The sequence below is a fragment of the Delphinapterus leucas genome, chromosome X, assembly GCF_059928025.1.
Source record: "Delphinapterus leucas isolate spDelLeu-1000000601 "Yukka" chromosome X, BTC_Dleu_Yukka2, whole genome shotgun sequence".
Taxonomy (NCBI): domain Eukaryota; kingdom Metazoa; phylum Chordata; class Mammalia; order Artiodactyla; family Monodontidae; genus Delphinapterus; species Delphinapterus leucas.
The window spans coordinates 114,651,273-114,673,011 of NC_143150.1; the positions used below are offsets into that span (position 1 = coordinate 114,651,273).

The 21,739-nt window shown below is 39.7% G+C and overlaps 1 protein-coding gene across 5 annotated transcripts in view; it reads right to left on the minus strand.

Moving 5' to 3' along the window:
* Positions 1–5,714: 5,714 nt before the first annotated feature.
* Positions 5,715–21,739, minus strand: part of MBTPS2 (membrane bound transcription factor peptidase, site 2) — a 67,437-nt gene continuing 51,412 nt past the window's right edge. For 2 of the 5 annotated variants that reach the window (XR_016391393.1, XR_016391392.1), the window contains 3 exons: positions 20,194–20,320; positions 6,252–6,300; positions 5,715–5,776 (listed from right to left, as the gene is read on the minus strand). Coding sequence is in view for 1 of the 5 variants with exons in the window: in XM_089904685.1 (XP_089760811.1) it covers positions 20,203–20,320 (118 nt within the window). In the remaining 4 variants the exon portion in view is untranslated. Of the gene's footprint in view, positions 5,777–6,251; positions 6,301–14,035; positions 20,321–21,739 lie in introns of those variants that run through there. The other 3 variants (XR_016391395.1, XR_016391394.1, XM_089904685.1) reach the window with 2 other exon arrangements.

Sequence of the window (21,739 nt, forward strand, 5' to 3'; positions counted from 1 at the left end):
AGAAAGACGGCACGCAGCAACGAAGACCCAATGCAGCCAAAAATAAATAAATAAATTTATATAAAAAATTGAATACAAACAGAAACAAATGAACTACAGCTTTTTTCAAATAAATAACATAACATTGGGGAGGGAGTATTAATCCAAGTAACTTTGATACATAAAATTTGTACCACATGCCCTCAGGCTAAAGAGAAAGAGAACTCTAAACAAATATTGAACTCTCTAGTAAGAAAGCTTTTTTTTGGATAGGCAAAAGTTCACAATTCTGAAACTACTTTCTACACATTCTAGGATTAGGCCAATAAGTAAATATGTTCTGTATAATGGGATCCAGGTTTTCCTGTTTTGGAGAAGGTAGTCACAATTATGGAAAGAGGAAGGAGTAGATTGAACACGGCTGTGTTGGAATGGAACTAGAGGTATCAGTCAGATGGATAGATAGATAGGTACATAGATAGATACATAGATAGCTTGATATGGAAATGGATATAGATATGTGTGACTATGTATATGTATTCACTACATATATACATCTATTTCCCAGCTCTGTCTGCTGAGAGGGTCTAGAAGTAATGACACCCCAGGAACAATGAACATACCCAGGACCCAGATGATAGTTCCCAAATAACATTCTCCACTAAAAGGAACCAGGGATCCTTGGAGAAATGAGTGGAGCAAGGAAAATACAAACTGAACCTAGATCACCTTGTGCTAAAAAATAAAGAAGAGCTCAAGAAATGATGGAGGCATGTTAAAAGTTCACAGAAGCCAGCTTGAAGAACTCCTTCTGGCTAACTCCGGAAAAATTTGAGCATAAAAGTAAATAATAACATTAAGCGTTATAATTTATTGAATAAAGTAAGAATCCATGAGTCCACACTTAACTGAATGAACAAACAAGTAAATAAATAAGAAGAGAAAGATTTTTCTTACAGTAGAAAGCCAAATAATAAATGTAGAAGGAATGATGGAAATATCAATATAAAAATCACCATCTGGCCACTATCGTAATAATAGTCGCTTCAGACAAGAATCATCAATGTGTGCTAAAACCAGTAGGTGAAATTTGAAGTAGTAACAGGATAGTTACAGTCTCAAAGCATCTCTCCAGAAGAAATTTGTTAACTACAAAGAGGAAAGCAGTAACTTTATAGTTACTGGCAGATGCTAGCTTAACCCAACAATCAAAATTAACATTCTCAGTAACAGGTCTAATTGACAGGAAGTGCCTCTTGGTAGGATGCCCTGAGAAGAACTCAGCATCACTTCTGCGGGATTCTTGCCCCAAATGCATGATCTGAATCTAATCATGAGGAACAGCAGACAAACTGCAAGTGAGGGACAATCTACAAAACAACTGACCTGCACTCTTTTAAAAATGTCAGTGTTACGAAATAAAGAGAAGACTCACGAAATCTTCCAGATTAAAGGAGACTAAACAGACATGATAACTGAAAACAACATGTTATCTTGGAATTTTCTGGGTTTTTTTGTTTTTCTGTTTTTTGCTATAAAAACAAGTCATTGAGGGCTTCCCTGGTGGCGCAGTGGTTAAGAATCCGCCTGCCAGTGCAGGGGACACGGGTTCGATCCCTGGTCCGGGAAGATCCCACATGCCACGGAGCAACTAAGCCCGTGCGCCACAATTACTGAACCTGCACTCTAGAGCCCGCGAGCCACAACTACTGAAGCCCGTGCGCCTAAAGCCCGTGCTCCGCAACAAGAGAAGCCACCGCAATGAGAAACCCGCACACCGCAACGAAGAGTAGCCCCTGCTCACCGCAACTAGAGAAAGCCGGCGCTCAGCAACGAAGACCCAACGCAGTCAAAAATAAGTAAAATAAAATAAATACATTTATTAAAAAAAAAAGTAGACACTAGTACAATACATTTGATAATCTAATACATGATAAAGGAGGCACCATAAATCAATGGTAGAGACATGAATTCAGTAAAATTTTTGCCATATTTAGTTAATTATTAGGTTTAAAAATATTTTAGAGCCTTACTCCAGAATGCCTATTATTTTAAAAGTCAAATTAGGGAATTCCCTGGCGGTCCAGTGGTTAGGACTCTGCGCTTTCACTGCTGAGGGCCCTGGTCAGGGAACTAAGATCACAGGAACACCCAGCAGAAGGCAGAGATGGTTTAAAAGCAACCTCCCTTTTCCAAGTCTGCTTTTAAAAGCCCAAGCTCCCTGAGGGATATGTGCTGAGTAGAGAGAGGCCAACTGCATAGACTCCATCAATGTTTTTTTTTAATTAATTTTATTTGAACTCATCATACATATTTCACATAAAAGATTCCTCACCTTTAAAATGAAGAGAGTGTATTAACCTAGGCATTCTCAACCTGGGGTTTAGTAGATCAGTGCACTTCAAAGAAAAAAACATTTCCTCTTCACTTTCAGTGATCTCTAACAAAAGTTAAATGTTTCCTTCAACTGCGAATATAAGTATCAAAGCACAGTTGTGTTAGAAGGACCTGTGACTTGTCACCAATGGAAATCACAAATATTTTCCTATCACATGACAGTTGTCCCAGATGCCTTGAAATATCATTTACACTCATTGCCACTTCAAAATCATGGGTAGTTATTAGACTGCTGCTAGATCTTGTTATTTAATAGATTAAATGAAGAAGTACATCTATCACACATTTATAATATTTAATACTTTGATAATCACATTTTCAATGTAGTTGGCTTCCTTTGTATTCCTATGTATGAAGTTTTATGCATTCAGAAACATTATTCTGAGAAGGCAGATTGAAAGGGCCCCTGGATCAAAAAAACATGTAGAGCCCCTGGACTGAATGCTCTCTGGCTTTCAACGTGCACATTGGTACATACCCAATATCTCTACCTGTTCCTCTTGGAAAGTGACTCACAACTTAGATAATCATCTCTGTGACAAGGTTACAGTGATATTTTGATCATTCCATATATGACTTGAAGTACAACCTCAGGCCGAAACATCTGCAGGCTGAAACTTTTAAACTTAACCTTCCAGACAAACCCTTCTATTAAAATTATTCTCTAGGATTTTCACGGCAAAATGTAGGAAAACAGCACCAGAAACTGAACCAGAAAACACACGTCTTACTCCCACTTCTGCTATCTGATCCTGAGAAAGTCATTTAACTTCTCTGAACCTCATCTATAAACGCATTTAGATGAGCTTTAAAATCTATAAGTTCTCAGCGGGGGGCGGGGAGGGGTGGAGGGATGAATTGGGAGATTGGAACTGACATATATACACTACTATATATAAAATAGATAACTAATAAGAACCTACTGTATAGCACAGGGAACTCTTCTCAATACAATGTAATGACCCATATGGGAAAAGAATCTAAAAAAAGAGTGGATATATGTATAACTGATTCACTTTGCTGTACATCAGAAACTAACACAACATTGTAAATCAAGTATACTACAATAAAAATTAATTTAAAAAATAAAATAAAATCTATAAGTTCCCTTTACTATATGTATAGAATTAGTAAAATTCTATACTTCTGACATTTTCTGCCTTTTTGCTGGGTGTGTTCTTTGGGATTTAGTTCTTAGTATTCTATCTTTAATTAGTTCATTCACTTATCAAATATTGAGGTGGGAATAACTAAGCAACTAAGCTAGAGAATTCTGGGAAAATTTTCTAATAAGTCATATTTAAGCTGGGCTTCAAAGGCTGAGTAGGAGTCTGTGAAGAGAGGACTAGGACATTCCAGGCAGAGAGGACACTGCTAATGCCCAGTGTGCTCAGGGCACAGAGCACACTGAGGGGTTTGATAGGAGTTCAAAGGAAACCAGATTTTGTTTGTTTGTTTGTTTTGCGGTACGCGGGCCTCTCACTGTTGTGGCCTCTCCCGTTGCGGAGCACAGGCTCCGGACACGCAGGCTCAGCGGCCATGGCTCACGGGCCCAGCCGCTCCATGGCATGTGGGATCTTCCCGGACCGGGGCACGAACCCGTGTCCCCTGCATCGGCAGGCGGACTCCCAACCACTGCGCCACCAGGGAAGCCCAAAGGAGACCAGATTTGTACTGAGTCTGGGCTCCTTGCCTTATAAGAAATGGGAAGAAAGTATATAAACATTAGGTGAAGTGACATGGCCAGGTATATGTTTTGGAAAACAGCCCTGAGAGGAATGTGAAGCGTGGGAGAAATTGAAATCACAGCGGTCAGTTAGAAAGGATACTGCAACATTTGAGGTAAGAGATCATGGAGACCCGAAACAAGGCACTGGCACAGAGAAACGAATGCAAAGAAGGAAGTAGCAGATCTTTATGAGAAACTGGGTGTGGTGACGAAAGAATCAAGGGTAACCCTAGTTTCTAGTGAGGACAACCATGTGAAGGGTGATGTTGAAAGGTGCAGTTCTTTTTTTTTAAATTTATTTGATTTAAGTATAGTTGATTTACAATTTTGTGTTAATTTCTGCTGTACAGCAAAGTGATTCAGTTATACATATATGTACATTCTTTTTCATATTCTTTTCCATTATGGTTTATCACAGGATGTATTTTTAAAAATTTTTATTGGAGTACAGTTGATTTAAAATGTTGTGTTAGTTGCTGTTGTACAGCAAAGTGAATCAGTTATACATATACATTTATCCACTCCCATATAGGTCATTACAGAGTATTGAGTAGAGTTCCCTGTGCTATACAGTAGGTCCTTATTAGTTATCTATTTTATATATAGTAGTGTGTATATGTCAATCTCAATCTCCCACTTTATTCCTCCCCCACAAAAGGTGCAGTTCTTAACTAGAATAGGAAACACAAGAGGAAGAAAAGGCTCTCTGGGGAAGAAGGCTTAGCTTTGAAATGTTGAGTTTGAGGAGGCTGTTTGACCTCCAGAGAGAAATTCTGGCCAGCCCTTGGAAGCATGGGCATGGAATTCTTGGGAAAGGTACACCTGGAGATACAGAATTATAAACATCACATGAGGTAGCTGAAGCCCTTTCTTCAGCTTCCCCATCACCACCAGCAGCACCATCATCTGCCTGGTCTTTCTGCAGGGAGAGAGACCTTTCCAAGCCCCTCCAATCCTGACGCCTGAGCTTGCCAATTTTTTTTTTTGTGTGTGTGGTAAGCGGGCCTCTCACCGTTGTGGCCTCTCCCGTTGCGGAGCACAGGCTCCGGACGCGCAGGCTCAGCGGCCACGGCTCACGGGCCCAGCCGCTCCGCGGCATGTGGGATCTTCCCGGGCCAGGGCACGAACCCATGTCCCCTGCATCGGCAGGCGGCCTCTCAACTACTGCGCCACCAGGGAAGCCCCTGAGCTTGCTATTAAGGCTTAAAACAATTGCTTCCTCCTCACTCCTACCTTTCCAACTCACCTTTCTTACTCTATAACACATCTCTGTATTAGTTAGAGTACAGGCAAAGTTGCTGTAGCAAAGGAACCCCAAAGTGCAATAGCTTATATATGATAGGAGTTTCTTTCTTATATACCAGTCCAGGGCCTGCAGGGCAGCTCTGTTCCATGACATACAGGAACCTAAGCTGGTGGGCAGCTCTGCCACTCTCAGCATCCCTCTTAGCACTGAAACGATTGTTCCAATCATCGCCATTTCCCAATTGGTGGGGAAAAAAATTCATGGCAAGCAGCTTCATCTTTATGGAGGTAATACACATAGCTTCTGCTCATATTGCATTGGCCCAAACTTGGTCACACAACCACACCTACCTTTGAGGGAGATCGGAAATGTAACATCTTGCTGGGCAGTTGTGTGGTAAGCTCACACTCAGAGAGGCTCCTTTACTGAAGTGCAGAAAGGGAAAATGGACACCAGGAACAATTAGCAAACTGTGACATTTCTAAACCCCTGGCTGTCTAAATATCCATGCGCACCCTTATTTCCAAGACTAAACTACATTCATCCCTCCCCTCGGGAGATAATCCACAGTACGATCCATTTACTGAGTACAAAATAAAGTCTAATATCTCTGGGTAATGGGCAATCCTCTCCATCAAGTCTAGCTCCAGCTATCTGTATAATAACAGAACGTTATTCCCCCACCACTACTCAACTTTCAGTATGTAATGTGAAGCAGAAACAGGATATCTACAGTGAAAACTCCCATTTGGAAAAGAGAAGAAAGGAAAGCACTTAGCAGTCACTGGTGCATAGCAAAAATGAACCATGTTGGACAAGAAGTGCAGATTCCCTCCCCCAGAGTGAAGGAAGTTCTCGTGTCAGGACTTGGATCTGCTCTCTGGGAGGAATGCTCTGTACCTGGTCCTCCCTGGACTTTGTCTTTGTCCATTATTCTCCATGATCATACCTGAAATGGGATGTAGAGAGATTAATATAGCTATATCAGCTTTCTTTTAGTTAACAATTGTGGGGTAAATGTCATTTCTTTTCTTTCTATCTTTTTTAATTCTCATGTATTTATTTATTTATTTGGCTGTGTCAGGTCTTAGTTGCAGCACGCGGGATCTTCGTTGCGGCATAGCGGGCTCTTCCTTGTGGTGCACAGGCTCCAGAGCATGCAGGCTCAGTAGTTGCAGCACGTGGGCTCTCTACTAGAGGCTCTCTTAGTTCCCCAACCAGGAATCGAACCTGCATCCCCTGCATTGGAAGGCGGATTCTTAACCACTGGACCACCAGGGAAGTCCTACTCTTATGTTTTAAATGTATCTCTTTAAACAACAGATAGTTGGGTTTTGTTTGTTTGTTTTCCATCTCACGATCTTTGTTTTTTCACTGGAAAATTGAATAAATCAGACAAAGACAAATATCATATGATATCACTTATATGTGGAATCTAAAAAAGTGATACAAATGAACTTATTTACAAAACAGAATCAGACTCACAAACTTAGAAAACAAACTTATGACTAACAAGGGGGAAAGGTGGGGGGAGGGATAAATTAGGGGGTTGGGATTAACATATACACATTACTATACATAAGATACATAATCAACAAGGACCTGCTGTATAGCACAGGGAACTCTACTCAATACTCTGTAATAACCAATACTGGAAAGGAATCTGAAAATGAATAGATATAAGTAAAAAAAAAAAAAAGAAAGTTGAGTTCACTTATATTCAATGTAATTACTGATATATTTTTGTTTAAACCTACTGTCTTATTACATACGTCTTTTTTCCCTTCTGCTCTGTGTTCCTTTTTCATTTTTCCCTTGCCTTCTTTTGGATTAATCATTTTTATCATTCATTTCAAAAAATCTCTTTTAGTTTAGAAATCATGTACTCTTCTATTCTTTTGGTAGTTATCCTAGAATTGCAGCATGTACCTTTACTTATCTAATGTTAATTGGTATCTTTCCTCTCCTCTAAATGTAAGAAATTTAGAACATTTACCTCCACTTAACCCCCTCCCAAACCTTTATGGTATTATTGTCATGCATTTTAAATATCTATCCATCTATCTATCCCCACAGGACATTATAATAATTGTTCCACATAGTCAATGTTCATTTCGATTTACCCAGTGTAATCCCTTTGTGTCTGTTTTGTTGTTTATTTTTCCTAGTGGTTCTTGCTCATGGTTTTCTGTCTCCTATTAAGGCTTAGTTATCTTTGATTGTGTACAAATTAGTTGTAGAAATAATTTGATACCCAGGTTGATGTGTCTTCCTCTAGAGAGGATGTTCATTTGCTTTTTCCATGTTTGCCTTAATTCAAGATTTGAGATTCTGTAAGCAAGCCACTTCCAATTCACCCTTACTTCTAGGGGTGTGTGTGTATGATGGGGAACGTTTTACCAGATCTCCACCTTGGCAGGTCCTGATCCAACTTTTGTCCCCCTAGTCCCATGAGATTGCTACAAAGACAGCTCACCCTCTCAATTGTCTCTTCAAAATCAGTTCATGACCCTAAGGGAAAGAAGTTTAAAATTAGGCAGCCTCATCCCTCTGAATTTCTATTCTCTTCTGGATCTCATCCCAGTAATTTATCAGTATTTTCTTAGCTTTCTGATGCTTAAAAAAATATGCTTAATAAATTATGTTCAGCAAGAAGGCTGATCTGAATTAGCTAGTGTGCCATTACTGAAACTGGATATGTTGCTTCTCTACAGCTCCTAGAACAATGTTTCTCGAGATGGGGGTCCATGGACTATGTGCATCAGAATTACATTATGTTTGTTAAAAACTGAGATTCCAACGCTGCCATCTCTGACGTCATTCAGAACCTATGACACAAAAACCTAGATATCTGCTCTTTTGATAGGTTCTCAGGCTATAATTATGAAGACTTAAGTTTAAGAAGTTTTGCCCCAGAGCTTAGCCCAACACTCTTAGTAACAGGCATTCAATGAATTGATTTGATTCTTGTTTAAAGGTCAGTTAGGGAGAACAGTTCTCAGAGCTTTCTGAGATGCTCTTCCTAGGTTATAATCCTCAAACAAATTTGGCTCGAATAAAATTTCCCATTTCTTAGATGAACGAATGAATGAATGTCAGGTAAGGCAGAAGAAAGCTGAATACATGTCCCAGTCAGAATTTGGTCAATGTTCAAATCTCCTATCTATTCACCTTTTGAAAAAATCCTCCTTAAGACAAGAGGATCCTAAAGAAAAATTCTCAAGAACCAAGCCCCTATCTGGAGCTAAAGTCTAATCCTGTCACATTCACCTGTCTCATTTTGATCATTTTGAGTAGGATTCATTTTGATCATTCATGGATGACAGGTACTTCAATGTGTCTCTTAGTCACTAATGAAAGGTATGAGAAAGAATTTACCTAAAGATATCTTGACCCCAAATCCACTGGTAAATCCAATTATGAACTAGCTTCAAAAAAAGTCTGTGAAAGAAATAAAGATGCAGACCTACTGGAGAACGGACTTGAGGATATGGGGAGGGGGAAGGGTGAGCTGTGACAGGGCGAGAGAGAGTCATGGACATATACACACTAACAAACGTAAGGTAGATAGCTAGTGGGAAGCAGCCGCATGGCACAGGGATATTGGCTCGGTGCTTTGTGACCGCCTGGAGGGGTGGGATAGGGAGGGTGGGAGGGAGGGAGATGCAAGAGGGAAGAGATATGGGAACATATGTATATGTATAACTGATTCACTTTGTTATAAAGCAGAAACTAACACACCATTGTAAAGCAATTATACCCCAATAAAGATGTTAAAAAATAAAAAGTCTGTGAAAAAAAAATAGTCTGTGAAGCCCCATCTTTTATGAAATGATGGCAATGATAAATAGTAAGGTTTTTTTCCCCCAGTATTATTATTTGGCAAAATAAGAAGTTAACACCATGTTAGCTTTCAATATTATTTTGAAAGTTTACTGGTCTAAGAAATCTGTAGATCTTGGAATCACTGATTTAGAATTTCTCAAACCACTCCAGGCTCCAGTATTCAAGAAAGCTCTCAGCCTGAATGCTAAAGTCTCTGCAAACAGCAGGCGAATCTGCATTCCACACTGTCAGGAACATGATTGATTATCTGTTTGGGTTAGCCAGCAGAATCTATGTTCCCATGTTTCTGTGACAGTTACTTAAATTTCTTAGTTTTGGTCATACTTCTTTCTCAAATGCTTGTTTTTGCTTCCTTGCAGGAAAACAAACAAACAAAAATAAAAAAACACAGCCAAACAGTCAGTGAGCAACACCTTGAGATTTCTCATTTCTGCACCAACATGCGGTGTCTTAGATTTCTTCAACTTTTAAAGGAAAATGTTTATGTGAGTTCTTGTATTTTCCACAACTGAATAACCTTACTATGGAAATGTGCTCATGTTACATACCATAGACTTCAATAGAAAGTTTCAGAGAATTTGAGCTTTTTAATCAGATGATCTTACTCTCAGAAAATGAAATTCCATGGGGAAACTGCTACTCAGAGCAGGCTTTGTTCTTTTATAATATTCGTTTTCTTTTATTTCTCTTTAACCAACAGGATACTTCAAAAACCATCTGAATAAGGAGGATGGTATTACAAATGAGCTGTTAAGAGCTTTTTAAAAATCAAAACTGTTTTGGAAACTACTATCAGTTGGAGAGTGGGTTAAATGTGAACTGGGCTAAATTCCTTAAAGTTAAGCCAACTCTGAATATGCCTTATCCATGAAATAATGTTTGTCACTTCAGTAACCTAATAGACTAGCATCCATTTCATGGGCTGTGGTGACCTACATAATGCAAGATGACTGAAAATTATCACATGCCCTTATGGTTTCATTTAACCCGATTAATCTGCTTTTAATGGAATCATTTAGGCCTAATTAAATCTATCTAGATATGAATCTAAAAACAGAAAGGGTAATTTGTAATAAAATATCTGTAAACCTGTAAGTTTGGAGCAACATCACAATTCTATGTTTTTAAAGATACCTATTCATTTGTGTCTCTAAAGCAGAAACCCAGACTTGCTTTAAATGCCTATCTTTTATTTCTGTAGGCTCTTTATAAATTCATTCATGGCTCTTTGTTCCAGCAGCTGTCACCAGACTGGGTTCGTGTCTGTTAAGGTGGATGGGGTGTATGTAGTATTTGACTACGTTAAGAAAAAATTACCTAACATTTGGAAACAAGGCAAAAGGATGACTGCTTGTCCTTTCAATGTGGGACTGAAGCTTTATTTAAGGGCCTTTATCTAACAGGCCCACCCAAGGATTCAGTTCTCCATGGGAATGCTCTGTGGCTTGATTAAGGCTCAGACAGTTAACTTGTAGATTTTTGTCCAGTAGAGATGCAAAAGATTTCTGTGCAGAAGTGATAGCCCCAAAGATTATGGTTTTATTGCCCTGTTTTGCTTCTAATTTAGCAAACTTATTTCAGCATTCTTTTCCTTTTTGAACATATAAATCTCTGTCTCCTGAATTCTCTTTTGTACCAGATTTACCATCCTGCTGGCTCCCCCATTAATGCATAAAACCTGTGACAAGTATTCACACCATATTTTCATCAGAGTTTCGTTTATGTTTTTTAAAAACCTTAAAAAATTTTTTTAAAAATTACACTTTGTCTCTATGAAGATAAGAGATGGATCTCACAAGACATCCAAGAAAATGAATCTCATCACTTTAGTTCATCTAATTTCTCCTCTCTAGGGAACACATTTGATAAGAATTAAACCAATGCATTTTGATTCCCCCCTTTAAATCCTATTCCCTGGTAGCCTTCTGACAGAGTCATCAAGCTTATTGTCCCAGGAAAGAAAGGACAGACAGGTGCTGCCCAGAACAGAGAGGCCATTCATCAGCTTTGAATTTCAAAGCTGATTTTCTTGATCTCTTTTTAGTAAGACAATGTACATAAAACCCAGGCTTTCTGAAGAAAGGGATTTCTAAATAACAAAGCTTTCTTTTTAATGCATAGGCTGTGTGTGCAGAATAGAAGGAAGGCCCCCCCACCCCAGGCTGTAAAGAAGAGAGGGGAAAAGCATTCCCCCAATCCTTCTGGACTCACTTGTAGGGGAAAAACAAGGGGGGAGAGGAGCCTGGGAGGGAGATCACAGGGAACAATTGTCCTGATCTCCTTGTTCCAGGTTGAAGTACTAGGGCAGGAGGTATGTTAGCTGGGTTGCTGGGCAAGCAGAGGACAGGAAGAGGCGCTCGGGGTCTGGATCCTACTTTTCTCTGGCAGGATTAACATCTGCCCTTTGCCATTTTGAGGTCAAGGAAACCACATCCCTCCCTCACACACCCAGATGCCTTCTTTGAGAGGAGCAGAGGGAGGGGCGGAACTCTTACCGTTGAGCACTTAACTGAGTCATCCAAGTAGAGACTGTTTACCTACAAAGGCATTATAAATTATGGGATTGAATTGAGGTTAACAAATTGGACTTGATCTTATTCCTCCCTCCCTGCTTCTTCTACCTAGAGGAAGGGAGCTTGTCAGGTAAATCAGAGCAGACTTAGAAAAATAAGCTACATTTTTAACCTAGTTGAGTAATCTTGAGTAAATTTGAAAGGCTGCCACCTACGTATGTATTGCACGCTCTTCTATCCTCTTTCTGTCATACACAATTAACAAATGCATTGATGGTGGTGTGATGAATTGGGAGATTGGGATTGACGTATATACACTAATATGTATAAAATGGATAACTAATAAGAACTTGCTGTATAAAAAATTAATAAAATAAAATTCAAAAATCAAAAAAACAAAACAAAACAAAACCCAAATGCATTGCTGCTTTTTGATTTCACAAAGATCATGTCCTATTCTCTTGTGATTTCTGGTCACCACCTGACACATCTGTGCACTTTCTTCAGTGCCTGTATCTGACAAGATCAAGTCAGCCACAGACTCCAGTAGCTGGTGCCAGAAGTACAACCACTGTGATTACAGATTTACTACAGGAATATGAAAAATACATATAAGCAAAATTTTCAAAACATCACCCTCTAATCCCACCACTTAAGCCCATTTTGGGCTTGTTATTTCTTCTTTGGGGAGACGATCCTTACAGACTTATATTCATGCATATAAACATTTTTATCTCTTCCTATTCTTTTAAAGGATGTTTTAATGTATGCACTTTTTTAACTTGCATTTTTTTCACTTAATATATTGTGAACATGTTGTCAAGTCAATAGACATGTTTCTACATCATTTTATTGGCTGCTCATTTTTCTATTGTATATTTATACCATAGTTGACTTCACTAGTCCTTTATGTTTGAGTTGTTGGACATTTGAGTTGTTTCCAATTTTTTACTAAAAAACCATTAAAGTTGTTTCTACTTTTTTTGCATGGTGATTAATTTCATTATAGCCAATCATCATTTCCCTAGGATCATCTCTTAGAAGTGGAATTTCTGGGCAAGAAGCTGCTTTTTTTTTTTTTTTTTTTTGGCTGCGCCACACAGACTGCAAAATCTTATTTCCCCGACCAGGGATTGAACCCATGCCCCCTGCAGTGGAAGCACAGAGTCCTAGCCATGGGTAAGCAGCTTTGATTATACCATTTTATAGGATTTTGCTTAATTTCTTTTCTTATGCTATTATAGTCATGCAATGAACAAAGTTTCATATCCTGTTCTCTCTCTCTCTCTCTTTTTAACAGCTTTGGTTTTTTGTTTGTTTGTTTTTAAATTTTTATGGGAGTATAGCTGATTTACAATGTTGTGTTAGCTTCAGGGGTACGGCAAAAGTGAATCAGTTATACATACACATACATCCACTCTTTTTTAGATTCTTTTCCCATATGGGTCATTACAGTGTATTGAGAAGAGTTCCCTGTGCTATTCAACAGGTTCTTATTAGTTATATATTTTATATATAGTAGTGTGTATATGTCAATCCCAGTCTTCCAATTTATCCCTCCCCCCCCATCCCCTGGTAACCATAAGTTTGTTTTCTACATCCATGACTCTACTTCTGTTTTGTAAATAAGTTCATTTGTACCATTTTAAGATTCCACATATAAGCAATATCATATATTTGTCTTTCTGTGTCTGACTTAATTCACTCAGTATGACAACCTCTAGGTCCATCCATGTTGCTGTACCTGTTCTCTTTTTTAATGAAAATATCTCCCAACGTTATCACATGTGTTCTGTAAAACAATTTTTAATAGCTTTATGGGAATATAACGCTGAGTCATCAATCAATTTAATCTATCCAGTCCACTATTTTGGTTGTTGGGCAATTAGGTAGTTTCCATTTATTCACTGGGGTAAATCACACTTTTAGGAACATCTCTTTGTAGAAAACCTAGTGTGTACTTAGGATAAATTCCCAGAAAAGGAATTATAGCCTGAAAGGCTATAACCGAGCAGGACCCTATGGGGCCTTCCCACAGGCTTTCCCCCATACCTTCTGCTTTAGCTCCTCTCTGAAGTACCTAGATAATAGTAGTTGATGCATATTTCCTGAGTTGTTTTGCAGATGTGAAAACCCCCCACCAAATGGAAGATGTTAACTACTTGATGACCATGAGCACATCGCCCCAGGCCTCCTGGAGCCTAAGGACTGATAATGTGAACCCCTGTGACACCACCTGTTCCCTCACCATCAGCCAGTCAGAGGACTGTGCACCATCTGATCACGTACCCTGTGAAGCCCCCACCCACCCACCCACCCCCGGCTTTTTTTCTTTATTTGGCTGCGCAGTGCGGCTTGTGGGATCTTAGTTCCCTGACCAGGGATCGAACCCAGGCCCTCAGCAGTGAGAGCTCAGAGTTCTAACCTCTGGACCATCAGGGAATTCCCTCACCAGGCTTTTAAAAATGCTTTGCTGAAACTCTTTGAGGAGCTCAGGGCATTTTAGGGCATGAGCCACCTGTCTCCTTGTATGGCCCTGCAATAAACCTTTCTCTGCTCCAAACTCTGACGTTTCAGTTTGTTTGGCCTCACTGTGTGTCGGGCACATGAACTTGCACTAACAAGGCCATGAACATTTTTGAGGTTAGTTGATAAATATTATAAATTGCTTTCCAAACTAGTTATATTAATCTACATTGTAATGTATCATGTCTTACCATGCTAAATTATAGGCTAGATGTTACAACAGCCTGATAGACTGTAGGACAATCTTCCTTAGAGATCTTCAAAGAGAAAACAAATTTCCTTTTCTGTGTTCCAGGTCAGACTTTCAAAGACATAAAAAAGGGTTGCCAACTCTCAATTAAAAAAAAAAGACATTTAGGGACTTCCCTGGTGGCACAGTGGTTAAGACTCCGTGCTCCTGATCCGGGAACTAGATCCCACATGCGTGCCACAACTAAGAGTTCGCATGCCACAAGTAGGGAGCCTGCAAGCCGCAACTAGGGAGCCCGCTTGCCACAACTAAGACCCAGTGCAACCAAATAAATAAATATTAAAAATAAATAAATAAAGACATTTAAATCATAAACACCAGGAAGGTTAACATGCACTTGGTGTTCTTTACCTTCTCTCTTATTTCAGATCTTAGACTTGGATGGTAACTTTCTTTTCAAGTGAAATGTTCTCACATTATCTCTGAGAGTAAAGTAGGTACCTATTCTATGGATAGGGAAATACTGAGGCACAAGAGTTTTATAAGTGACTTTCTTATAGCCATATAATTTACATGGCACTCATATCTATAGTCCATACCTTGGGGAGGATCCTTTGCCATGCTAGTCAAGTTCAGGTTCACCTCCGAAAAGACTAGATAAAAAACAATATTTTTAGAGAGGGGGTTCCAGGAAGAAAGGCTTCATCTAAGTTCTGTTAAAAAACAAAATTCAACTGAGTAAATTTGAATATCTAATTGACTGTGCTCAATGATTCATGAATCTGGCAGCATCCCATCTAGTAAACAGAAGGGTATTGTGAAGGGTTGTACAAAATGGAAGGTTTTTATAGGTAGTGGCAGGTGGGGCAAGAAGGCATTGGCAAAAGCAAAGAAAGGATAGTTTCAGGCCAGGCCATCTTCTTCTGGGGGGGAAGGGAACAGCAGGGGTCTTTATCATGCAGATTACCTACCTCACTAGTGTTGATCAAGAAATTTCAGATTGCCTACTTAAAGGTCACATTCCTGGAAGTGGTTGAAACTGCAAGTAAGTCTTGGTTTGTTGTTATCCCTGGGGGCAAATGATTCCATTTTTGGGCTTGTTATTTCTTTTCAACAATTCCCTTCTGATCAAACTCACCCTAACGGAGAGATGTGATAAAAATTTAAGGCATTAGCACCACTCTCAGCTACTGCTCTGTAGTTCCCACAGCTTTGCTGATCCTTGGTGTGGTATCCATAGGTCATGACTTTTTGTTTAATCCCCGTGACAGTCACAGGTCACGGTTCCAGGTCCATAATCCTTAAATCTGTCATTTTCTTCATTCCCTTTTTGACAGTCCTGTCTTAGGGAGATCATTTGCCTGGTGGTTAGTGGCTGTGAACATGCATTTAAAGCTTTTGAGAGGATACGATGCGAGGGACAATATTATGATAACGATAAGCAGGATAATTTCCTAGGAGTACACTTTGGAGTCCCTATTGACTGAAAAACAAAATGCACAAGCTAAAAGTTGAGAATTATATTTTATTTGGTGGACTTTCTGAGGACTTCAAGCCCTAGAGGTAGCCTCTTAGATAGCTCTGACGGACTGCTCTGAAGAGGTAAGGGGGAGCCAGGAGATATGGGAGTTTTGCGACAAAAACCAGGTAGTCAGGACATTAAAAGATGACTGTTAATTAAAGAAAATCACACATTCCAAGTTAATGACTTTAGAGCTTTTCTACGTATGGGAAGATGCAAGAGTCTGGGCTCACTGAAATCCTTCCTTTGCTATGCGCCTCAGCTATCTGGGGCCAGTATCCTGTGCTTTCCCATCCTGAGTCCCCTCAGGGTACACTGTTGGGGGTGGCTGCAGTGGCTGAGGGCTTGGCAGCAGGCATCCTGTTGGTCTCCATCCTGAGTTCCCCCAGGCTCACCTTCAGGGGTGGTGGCAGTGGCTGATGGCTTGATGGCCGCAACATCCTTTGTTTGCTGAGATGGCGGACAACATCTTTTACCCACATCCTCAAGACCCAAACCAAAGAAAGACCCCATTGAAGGACCCCATTTTAAGCCACATGGCTTGTTCAGTGATCTTACATAACTGAATTTCAACTTCCCCAGAAATATTGATCCAGGTTGTGGACAAAGAATGTCGTATCAGTAAACAAAGTTTACTTTGTTACTGCCTTATCAGTAAACAAAGAATGTTGAGGCCATCCAGCCATCAGCCACTGCAGCCACTTGGACCGTGTGCCCTCAGAGGACTCAGGATGGAGAAAAACAAGATACTAGCCCTAGATAGTTAAGGTGTATACCAAAGGAATGATTTCAAAGAGCCCAGACTCTTGCATCTTCCCATAAATAGAAAAGCGCTAAATTCGTTAACTGGGGATGTATGGTTTTCCTTAATTAACAGTCATCTTTTGATGTTTCAACTACCTGGTTTTTGTTGCAAAAATTCCTATATATCCTGGTTGCTCCCTTACCTCTTTGGAGCAGTCTCTCAGTACTGAGAGGCTGTCTTCTGGGCTTAAGTCCTTAGAAAGTCCACAGAATAAAACATAATTCTCAACTTTTAGGTTGTGCAATTTTTTTTTCAGTGGATAAGATGTAAGCACTTATGGTAGGGGGTCCCTGGAGAAAGAGAACCAGGCATGGCTTTCTTGACATAAAAGAAACATTTCTGGCCTGAGCATTTTGTTATCTAAGCCTGGCCACAATGGTTGTCCTTGAACAGGTCTCAGTAATTAATGATCTTAAGGGAAGTAAGGGAATGCAGGAACAAAGGAAAAACAGTCAAGAAACAATAGTTCAGAGATAAAACAGAGTCCTAATTCCCTCTCAAGGGATATACATAACAATCTGATACATATCTTTGAGTTCTGTGGAAACTAAGGCCCCCACTCAGGTGGAGGATGAAATAAGGAGTTGACCTTTTCTGACCCTCATGACTTCAATCAACAAAGCTTGGACTCTGTTGACCTTTGCCCCAACTCTATGCTGAATCCTCCTCTGCTCAAGCCCCTTCATGAATATGCATGTACCCTTAGCTTCAAACTTCCCCAATTTTGGTGTTCGGGGAGATTCTGCTTTGGGAAAGATCCTTGGGGGTCTCCTTACTTGCTGCAAGTAATAAATCCTTCCTTTTCCTGCTCTTTGTCTTGGTTATGTCTTTGGCTCGACACCCACCGAGAAATGAACCCAGTTTTTCGGGTAACACTCCCAACAACTATGTTTAGATTACCCACCAAAACTTCATGAGACATTGGACAAAAATCAGCCATCGTTCTAAGTTATTTTTCTTGACAAATCCCATAACAGAGATAACATGGACTTATTTGAGTAGTAAGACCAAGTAGAATAAAAGTTGGTTATCTGCCTTATATTCGGTGTTGATAACTTTAAAGATATGTCTTAACTAAACCAGTGAACTTAAACTACCTTTATTTACTGAAGATTATCAACTTAAACTACCTTTATTTACTGAAGATTATCCCAGATTACTTGAACTTGAAAAGCATCTGGGGTACTTTCCTGCTGGTCCAGTGGCTAAGACTCCGCGCTCCTAATGCAGAGGGCCCAGGTTCTATCCCTGGCCAGGAACTAGATCCCACACACTGCAACTAAGATCCCACAAGCCACAGCTAAAGATCCCGCATGCCGCAACGAAGATCCTGCACCTAGCAATGAAGGTCCTGCAAACCGCAACTAAGACCCAGCACAGCCAAATAAATAAATAAATATTTTCTTTAAATCCTTTATTTAAAAAAAAAAAAGAAAAGCATTTGGGTTAGTTTCTGTTAATGCCCCATCCTTGCAAGTGCTTGCCTTCAAACCAACTAAATAGAGCTCTCTTACAAATTAATTTTGGCAATACCGTCGAGGTAGGAAAACACCACAATTTAATATATATACATATATGTGTATATATATATATATATATATATATACAGACAGATGCAAACAGATAACTTACAGTTACTAACATCTGTGGAGAAGATTTGCAAGATTTTTCATTAGCCCAATTGCAAAATACCCCTTTTTCTTTTTTTTTTTTTCTTTTGATGGGAAACTTCTTCTTAAAGTTTGCATTTCAAAGAATGGCTCTTAGGTGCTGGAGAAGATGGGGGTAGAAAATCTGTATCACAAATGCATAGATTAAGCTCAGGACGATTCTGTTTCCAATGTCCTGATCTTTTCAAGCATTTTGAGAGGAATAGGTGAGGTCTGGGGGATTGGCAAAGAAAAAAACAGCAGGTAAACTTTAAACTTTAGGATTGCAGCCTAAATGATAAAGAGGCTGACCTGTTCTTACAACTACCTTTTCTCCAATTTGCATCTTTCCTTCTGGGTACATGGTTTTATTTTAGCTAAGGAGAGAAAGCATTTAAAAAAAAATTCCTATCAGGCTCTGAATATCAGCTTCTGATTTGGCCAAATTTCTGATCATATAGTTATTAAATCCTTTCAAATATCTTATCAGATTTCTGGTTGGATAAACAGTATTTCTGGCAGTATTAAACAATCCCATTAATTTTAGTTTCCCCTTGCTGCTTAAGGGAATAATGTAGCAGTTTACCAAAAATTCCTGAGTTTCATCAATTCTAGGAGGAGTACATACAGGTGCATTGGAGTTGATGTTGAAGAATTCACATAGGGCTTTTGAGGACAATCTGTCTTCCAGTGCCCCAGTTGATTGCAATGGAGACATCAATTTTTGGGCCAGTGATTTGATAATGAACCCTAGGAGGGTAATGTAGGAGGCCTAGGTATTGTTTTAAATACCTTTTGTGTCTTTAATTTTTCATTAGCCTTTTGCCATGAATCTTTCAACAAAGCAAGTTTGGAATTTTGAAAAGTTTTGGAGCCTCCTGCATGCTAATCAAAATCAAAATCGGTATTCCATTCTGTTAGTTTGATTTGGGAGCCCTTTTTTGAGTCACATTAGAAAGGATCTTATCTATTTGGAACATTCCTCATAATGGTCATTGTAATCTCCCTGAGGGCTGGCAGCAGGTTGGTAGGTTCCTGGCTGCAAATGGAGTTTAACCCCCATTTCTATGCTGGCCATATTTTGGAGCCCCTACCCTTTCAGCTACCAAGCTAAGCTCTTAGGACACAGAACAAGCTTAGCAAGATATTACCATTTTTGTAACTATCTACAGCTTCCAGAATCACAGTTCTCAAACATATAATAATAAGCAGGTGTGCTTATTTTAGAGTTGAACTTTCAACTCTTTGGGTGTAAAGGATCCCATTAGCAGTTAGCCTTTATCTACAAAAAATAAGTCAAGCAAATACATGAAGATATTGGCAGGAACCAAGAGATGTTACTGTGTCCTGGCTGAAAGATGGCCTAGTGCACACGACCAACAATTCCTGTGGACCCTTGAATGGGGGAAGGATTGAACCAGCAAACCTGAAACAATGGGGGCTGAGGACTGATTCCAAACAAAATGGAGAACTGCAGCTGCCACCAACAGTGCCAAATGTGGAATCTGGGGAAGGATTCCAAACAAATGGGGGGATTGCAGACTAAATGATCAGCAGTTCCCAATGTGGAATCTGGGAACTGAATCAAGGGCTGGGGTTTTCCATTAAAAAACTTGGGAACTGTGGTCAGAAAGGCTAGGGGCTTGGCTCTGGGCAGAACTATCTGCTAGCTCGACTGAGCTCTGGGCAGAATCATCTACCAGCTCAAGCTGACCTGCCCCAAAAAGGAAAGCCAGTTAGTTTGGGAGCTTGAATGCAAAGAGAGTGGAGCTCAAATTGAGAGGAACTTACCAATGGCCTTCAGAAACAGCGGAACAACAGTGAACTCAAAAGGGTTTGTGGGGCACCACGCCTGTGTTTCTTGTTGTCCCCGAATGCCATCATAAGTTTGCTTTGGATCCCACCACTGCCAACAAGTCTATTAAAAAACAAAATTAAACCAAGTAAGTTTGAAGATCTAATTGGCTCGATTCAATGATTCATGACTCAGGTAGCATTCCATCTCATAAACAGAAGGGTATTGTGAAGCGTTGTACAAAACGCAAGGTTTTTATAGGCAGAAGGAGGGTGGAGCAAGAAGGTATTAGCAAAAGAAAAGAAAGGATTGTTTCAGGCGAGACCATACTATTTTGGGGGAAGGGAACAGCAGGGGTCTGTGTCATGCAGATGACCTCACTAGTGTTGATCAAGAAATTTCAGATTGTCTGCTTAAAGGTCACATTCCTGGGAGAGGCTGAAAGTGCAAGTAAGTCTTGGTTTGCTGTTGTGGAGGCAAATGACTCCATTTTGGACTTGTTTCTTTTTATCAGTTTTGTCTTTGCATGAAAGAAAATATAACATCAAAAGGAGTTTCTCATACAAAACACACAATACATACAAGCTGAATGTTAACCTAATGTTTTACAGTTTGTAAGAATCCAGCCTTCCCCTGAGAAAATGTTGAGATGATTTTAAAATGATAATAATCTATTCTTTCCTCTATAGGAATTCTAGTGAACAAAGAAATGTTGTCGAACCCAAGTTCATGTGCCCAATGTACAGTGAGGCCAAAGTAAATGAAAAAGTCTGAGTTTGTTTCTTCTTTTTCCTTTGTTTCTGCATTCCCTCACTTCCCTAGTTAGTTTGAATCTACCCTTCGGAACTCAGAGAAGGTCTAGGAGGCTGAAGCCTTTTTCGTACAAAGAAGAAAGAGCGGACACAGAAAGGCTTTGTACCTGGCAGGGCCTTGCAGGGTCCTGCTTGGTTTTAAGCCCCCTCTTCTTTGATACTCCTCAATCTTGAGGGGAACAGGTGTCCGACAAGAAAGGGAATAAAGTTTTGGATAGAAAAGTTAATCATAAACTCGGCAGAGAAACTCAGTTTTAGGTGGACTAGGTTTCAGAACCAGTTTGTGCTGTATTTTAAACATCAGGGTGCTTGGTGTAGACCAGAGTTTCTCAACCCTGGAACTACTGATACTTTGGAGATCATTCTTTGTTTTGGGGGGCTGTTTTGTGCATTGTGGGATATATAGCAGCATCCCTGGCCTCTACCCACTAGATACCACAGGCACCCTGCTAATTCTCCAGTTGTGACAATCAAAAGTGTCTCCCGACATTGCCAAATATCCCCTGGAGGACACAATCATCCCAGTTGAGAATCACTTGTGTGGTACATATGGTATATTAATTGTATTTGATAAGCTCTGATTATGTCCAGATGAGTAACAGATGGCAAAAGATGAAGAGCTTGGACACTAACATGCTTTAACAGATATTTTTATATTAATTTCATTTATTCAACTTGATTTGATGCATTTTGAGAAAAATATATGTCTTAGCAAAATAAATGGAAAAGG